The sequence below is a fragment of the Olea europaea genome, chromosome 11, assembly GCF_002742605.1.
Source record: "Olea europaea var. sylvestris chromosome 11, O_europaea_v1, whole genome shotgun sequence".
Lineage (NCBI taxonomy): Eukaryota > Viridiplantae > Streptophyta > Magnoliopsida > Lamiales > Oleaceae > Olea > Olea europaea.
The window spans coordinates 11,105,160-11,112,153 of record NC_036247.1 but is presented as its reverse complement, the minus strand read 5'-3'; the positions used below and the strand labels follow the sequence as shown (position 1 = coordinate 11,112,153).

Sequence of the window (6,994 nt, the reverse complement as noted above, 5' to 3'; positions counted from 1 at the left end):
TATGTATCATATCGGTGTGTTGGTTATGTGTGATTAGTTTTTAGCTATGTATGTTGCTATGAAAGTATTTGTATTAAGATTATGTAATCCAAGTGGGAAAATGTTGGATTAATTTTGTAGACTAACATAATATAATGACAATTGACATTTTTGGGTCATTTATGGGATGGAGAACGTTGCACTACTTGTCATGCTTTGGGCCCTTGGGTCCATTCTTCTTTCTTGTCCAATCCTACCCATTGGGTTTTTGGGCCAGCAAAGTTGTTTTCAGATATATATATTGGAATGTCAATGTAATAGAAGGGAAGAACTGTCATGCAGATGTGCTATGAGTTTAACTCGATCTTTTGTTTGGATATGAGTTATTCAAATGTAGACTGCATCTGCTATCAATGGGACTTCTATTTGTTTGTAATTTGTGTTCTAGTTAAAAGTTGTCAATCTAACATTTCTCTCCATTATCTTGGGTTATGTGAAATGTACTTCAGGTCTATGACGCAAACTCTGCTCTTTTTTTCCTTTGAAGCTTGTGTTGTAGAATTGTGTAATGGTTTGGTTGTGTAAACTGAGACATGTTTAGGTAGAGAGTTGATAATTTGTAGATTGCAAATTGTTAGATGATGTTCGGCTCTAAGTTGTTTAGTAAGTCGATGTTTGTCAGCTTATCTCAATGATCCATTTCAAGAATTTATAAGATGATTGAAGTAATCACCTTTTTCGATGCATTGTGTTTCCATTTCTTGATTGAGGGGCAAATATTTTGGTAATAAACAACTCTTCGACTAATGTTATTTGATCATGTTACATGATATTACATTTGTCAAGCTATGGAGCCTTTTGTTGTCCTGTTTCTCTGTTCCATTACCATGCCATGGCAATTCTTGACTTATAAATTTCATGAGTACTTTCTTACATGTTTGCATAAGAGCCTTGATGATTACCACATCTCTTGCATATGGCTGTGTTATTTGATATTTCACATGTTATTTTATTCGATTTTAGTATTTCTCTTCTTTTGCTAAGTTGGCAAATTCAGTGCATGGCCTTCAACAGCTCGTATTATAAGGTCTTCGAGAATCAAAACAATATTGCATCTCTTCCGAGACTGGGACCTTTTATCATGACTTGTGCTCGTTGCATACCTTGATCTACTACTGTATGAATAACATTTGCTACTGCATTTGTTATTTCATATATCTACTCGTTATATGATGTAAGATTAAGCATTTTAATGATTACTCACAAATGTTCCCTTCTCTAGTGGTTGTGAGGTCTATGACAATTGTATCTGCCGTGATCTACTAATGACCTTATTTCAATTCCAAAAATATGAATTGAAGCAATATTTCAAAATTTGAAGCAATTGTACAAAAAAAAGGGAAAATAAAGACCTTTTTCGATTTGGCATTCGGTAGCCTCTCCTACGTGCATGCATTTTAGGGAAGAGTGGCCTAATAAAATTATGAAATCTCATTTTCTTTTTCATCCTTGAATCAAAACTCCCTCCACTAACTCTATTTTTAATTGAATAATGCTAATTGTACTTCATTTTGTATATAATAGCATACAAATAGATAACATGAGAGAGAGAGAGAGAGAGAAAGAGAGAGAGGTTATAATAATTGTGTTTCTTTTCTTTCGGTATTTTTTAAAATCTTTCTCTTCCATGCCATCTATTTTACACACCATTATTTACACAGTGACGTATAAATAACATTATTCTTTTTTAATGACCATAAACAAGAAACAATTGTGTGTTACTTCTTAGGAACATGTAGAAGTGTTGAATAATTAATGGCTAGATCCTGTGTGTTCATGCGTTTTGATTTACGATAATTCTTGAATTTTTTTTATCAATATGGATATTAGCATTGTATGATTTAACTTTCCCGATTTCAGTTATTCAATCTCTCTTGGGTAACATAGGATGGTTTTGCTAAACAATGAAAAAACTGTAACTTTGAACATTAATCACAGAAAAGCACACCATAAACTGAATAAATTAATATATATAGACTTTAACACAAAGTAAATTTTTTTCCCTCCATCACCTTAAACTTTTAGATGCAATTTATATTTATTTGAAATCGAAGTTTATATACATAGACATATACATATGTGTGTGTATTGGATTTTCAATTTTTTATTTGCATACCACAAAAATCAACCAAACTGTAGAACATAATTTGGAGATCTTGTGGACATGAACATCTTGCTCTTTTTGTGGTTGGAATAACATTTGGTCCAAGAAACTGCTCGACATTTTTAGGCCCGAAATCCAAGCCCCTCCTCTCCCCATTTCGGCAATAACCACCGTACCCTCCATCCTATATCAACTCATCCACCCCTCCATTTCCCTGCATTGCAGTGATCCATCGGAATTGCTGCATTCTACATAAACAAAAAGGAGAAAAAGAATTCAAAAAATTTCTTTCTACCAAAAAAAACAATAATGGCACGCCAGATTGTTGTTCTTTTCATTGTCTTCTTTGCCACTATCGGCCTGGCCTCGGCCGCTGTTGAGCCATACTCAACCCCGGCCTCTGCTCCTGCTGAGGCATTGGACGAAGGAACCAATAGCAATGTGATTGGCACCACTGATGGTGCAAACAACAATGATGCAGCACCCGTTGGTGGGCCTGTTCCTGCCGGAGCTTTCCCTAACGCTTCCCCTGCTGATTCGCCCAATAGTAGCGCCACCATTGTTGGCGTCACTAGTGCTGCGAGTGTTGTAGCTGCTGCCGTGGCTGGTTCCTTCTTCTTCTAATTGGATGAACAACATTTTGTGACATAGGAGGTACATCATTGGAGGTCTTTTGATTCCATGTCTATTGATCTAGTATTAATTTGCAAAAGCTAGCAAATTATAATTCAAAAAATTAAATTATATGTCACTGTATCTTATGCTTTTTATCATTATTGACAGAATTGTTCCTACTATTGTTATTTTTGTGCAACTTTGTAATAGTTTGAAAAAATAAATGAAAAATGATTATGTGAAAGTGGGGGAAAAAATTACTTCACAATAATGAGAGGTAAGGTCACAATATGTTAACATGACGGTATAATCGAAACAAGTGTTTGAATTTCGATGAAGGGCCAGTTTTACTTCTTCTAAAAAAGTTTTTTTAAGAAAGTTACGTTAAATCAACTTACTTTAAAAAATTTCTAGTCGGATAAAGTATTTTCAAAAATTTATCTAAACAGATTCAAAAGTAATTTCTTAATCTCAAAAATAGCTTTTGATTTTTCAAAATTATTGAACAATGAAATGATATGAACCCATTACATTTAACAATATCTAGCTAATCAAAGTGCAAATGTCGAAAAAATAGTGTATCTGATATGAAAGGAAAGGAAAAAAATTTATAAGTAATTACGCGAGTTCAGTCCCATCAATGGACCAGGCAATGTTCCACCTCATTTATGTGTAAGAATAAAAATTAAACCCCTATTTAGTTTGGCTAATAATTAAATTTTAATAGCTTTTTTTAAATAAAGAAAAAATTAAAAAAAGTATGATTGAAAAATTGTTGATCTCATAAATATATGGTTGAAAATAAATTTTAAAAAATGAGTTTTAAAAAATAAGTTGAGTGGTCGAGCTCAAATCAATTGTCACCGAATCACCACTAGTTATACCTGGTGAATTATATTCATAATTTAATACCGCGAGGTATAATTTTGGACAAGTGATGACATATTCGACGCCAATCGGCATTTTACTTATAACTGATTCTTTTTATTATATTATAGAGAAAAATACTTGAAAATTTCTCTCATGTTGGTTCTTGGAACTGCAATAATTTAAGGGAAAATTGCAGCAGCAGCCCTGACTTTTTCAGTTTTTCAGACTTTACTCCATATTTCATTTTGTGCCAGCGAAAATCCCTAACTTTTCATAATATGCACCTAAGATCTATTTGGATGGAAATCGTTCAAAACACCGTCAGTTAATCGAGAAAATTCCTTGAACTATCTGTTACCACGATGGTTTTATTTCGGGGTGAGCGCGGGTCTGTTCGGTTCGGTTCTAAAGAGAACCGAACCGAATCGAACCAAAATTTTCGGGTATCTAGTAAATGAAACCGTTGGGTCCAAATATAATTATAGAACCGTTCGGGTTCGATTTTGTTCGGTTCGGTTTGGTTCGATTCTGTACTATAATTAAATTTTTTAACATTTATAATAACATTATAAAAATACTTACATTCAATAGTTTTGGAATGTTAGAAACTAGTAGATTATCTTGTTCAAATGATCGTTACGGTCAAAACTTCAACCAGCGGAGGTCATAGTTTCGATCGGAGGTTACAGCGTCGACCGACGATTGTATAGGTTTTGAAATGTTAGCGATGTTGCGAGAGTGAGTGCGAGAGTCGAGACAACGTTATGCACTTTATTGTAGATGTTTGGGGTTATTTAGTGGATTGAATCTTGTTGGGTTAAGAAATGATACAATAAAATGGGTAATTGGGTCAAAAATTAAAAAATTAGAAATAAAACAAATTATTGGGCCAAAAATTTGGATTTAGAAATTGTTAATTTATTAATTTGTTTAGAAAAAATTAAAATTAAAATAATTTGATTTACTTAATATAAAAAAAATTAGAAATATTCGATTCTTATTCGGTTCTTCGGTTCTCGGTCTAGAACCGAAAATCGAACCGTACCCGTCAGTTCTCGATTCAGATACCCGTTCGGGTATTTAATTTGACAAGAACCGTCGGATTCGATTCAGTTCGGTTCGGGTTCGGTTCGATCGATTTGATTCGGAAGATTTGCCCAACCCTAGTTTTATTGGATGTTGATACTCTTTTGGATGATTTTATTGTATATTGATTTTTTAATTCTCTGGGTCAACTGACTGTGTTTTGGACATTTCCATTCAGATGGACATCAGGTGCATATTTATGAAATGTTAGGAACTTCTGTTAGCACAAAATAAAGGTTATTGTAAAAATTACAAAAAATGAAAAGATTGAGAATCGCTGCTGCAAATTTTCCATAATTTAATCACCACGTGAATCCACTATTGAAAAATAATACGAATCTCAATAGGCATTCCATGCTACTTCCATGTTTAACTAGTCACAACAAACAAGTGTCGGTCATTATTATTCTGGAAAACATAAATTTGAAGCCTCATAAAAGTGTTACTTTTGCATGTTGGATCAAAAGCAGAATACAAACTTTTTTTTTTTATGACAGGGAACCCACGGCCGCTATCTTTTGGGTGCGCATGAGTTATTGGCTAGGTAATTATAAATACTTTCACATGAATAAAATAATTAAAAAGGGTATTATTGTAATACTGTCAAAATAATTTGAAAATAATTCTCACACCATGTCCCTTTAAATACGTTAAATAATATTCATCACCATCACCGGTTTAGAAGAAACATTACATTTTTTCTTGAAATTTCAATAATAGAATTAAAATGAAAATAATCTATTTTTTCGTTCTAGATTAGTTGTCAAGCAAGATTAATAATTCGTCTAAATAAAAACAAAACCCTCTGCGTTGGTGTAACCCCTGGAAATTCTAGGCACATGCATACTAATTTATACTTTTCATCAAGAACTAGTAGTAAGTACGTGCGTTGTATGTCTTATATGCGGAATGAATGATATGCGTAATATTTTTAAAGTAAGACACTTAATAATGTTATAAGAAAAAATTAAAAGTGTTAAAGAATATACATATAAGTACAAATTTTATGAAAATTACGTACATAAAGTGAAAATGTTGAATAAATTGAAATATAATGATTTGTTTATGACCGCGACATTAATTAATTTTGTAGTACAAACAAACACAAAGAAAAATCAAATTAAAAGATGTACATTTGATTAAGTTGTTTACGTATAAGTAAACTAATAATTTTCAAATTAAAAAATTACTTATATTGTTTGTACCATAAACATTTTTACCTAAAAAAATAAAAATTATATATATTATCTAATCATATTTAGAAACAAAAGAAAATACATATTAATCATGCTCATCATATTAATCCATAGCAGTTATTTTAAATTAGAAACAAAAGTTACGTTCAAAATAGATATTGAAGTGAAAAATCTTAGACAAAAGTTTTCCTTTTCTTTTGAATGGGATTAATACAAATGGAAGAATAAAATTCTTCATTTAAATGTACTGAGATAAAAATATTTTTCTTTTCTTTATATATTTATATATAGTAAGTAACATGATTACCACCAATTTTTATGCTTATATAAAAATGAACATGTAATAATAAATACCCAATACTATATTAATTATTTTTTAGAACACATAATATTAATTTTTATTAATACTTAAAAGATTGGATTTAGTGAAAATGTGTAATTAAGACATAAAGTTTGTATTTAGTGTGTAGATGTAAATATGGGAAGTGTAAGTAACTTCCAATTATTAGGAGTAATTAGTAAGGTTTTTAAAATTGATGGATGATTTCTCCCATCATCGATTCTTTCCCTCCTTAACTGTTGATCACATTTAATCACTTTTTTCTTTTCAATTTATTGCCATTTGTATTTAAATAATTATATTATTAACTATTAATTAATTAAACGCAAAATTTATAATTTTTGAATGAAAATATTAACGATGTTATATAAGGACAAAATGATAAATTGAACATTTCTCATCTTTCTCCACATTTTATTTTTATATATAATGTATTTATAACATAATTATGTAAGTAAATGAATGTTGATTTCAAGTGAAGCTCACGTATATAAATAATAAATAATATAATATATATACATATACGTATATAATAATATTATAATATATTAAAGATGGCATTAATGATATATTAATTAAAATTTGATTTCATGTAGTCTCCTTTTAAGTATAGAATTCATTTTTCATATTGGAGTGCTCATAGTTTTGGGTTAACTACATATATAATTATATTAAAAATATAATAAATATTATTTTATAAGATAGTTAGTCTACCATTATATTAATGCAACATTTAATATATTT

At 30.5% G+C, this 6,994-nt stretch overlaps 1 protein-coding gene across 1 annotated transcript; it reads left to right on the top strand.

Moving 5' to 3' along the window:
* Positions 1 to 2,452: 2,452 nt before the first annotated feature.
* Positions 2,453 to 2,767, top strand: LOC111404457 (anther-specific protein BCP1). Its single transcript, XM_023033262.1, has one exon. The coding sequence runs from the start codon at positions 2,453 to 2,455 to the stop codon at positions 2,765 to 2,767; it is 315 nt and encodes a 104-aa protein (XP_022889030.1).
* The last annotated feature ends 4,227 nt before the right edge of the window (positions 2,768 to 6,994 follow it).

Excerpts from the sequence above, each read along its gene's own strand:
- LOC111404457 (XM_023033262.1), top strand. The coding sequence starts at position 2,453 with ATGGCACGCCAGATTGTTGTTCTTTTCATTGTCTTCTTTGCCACTATC.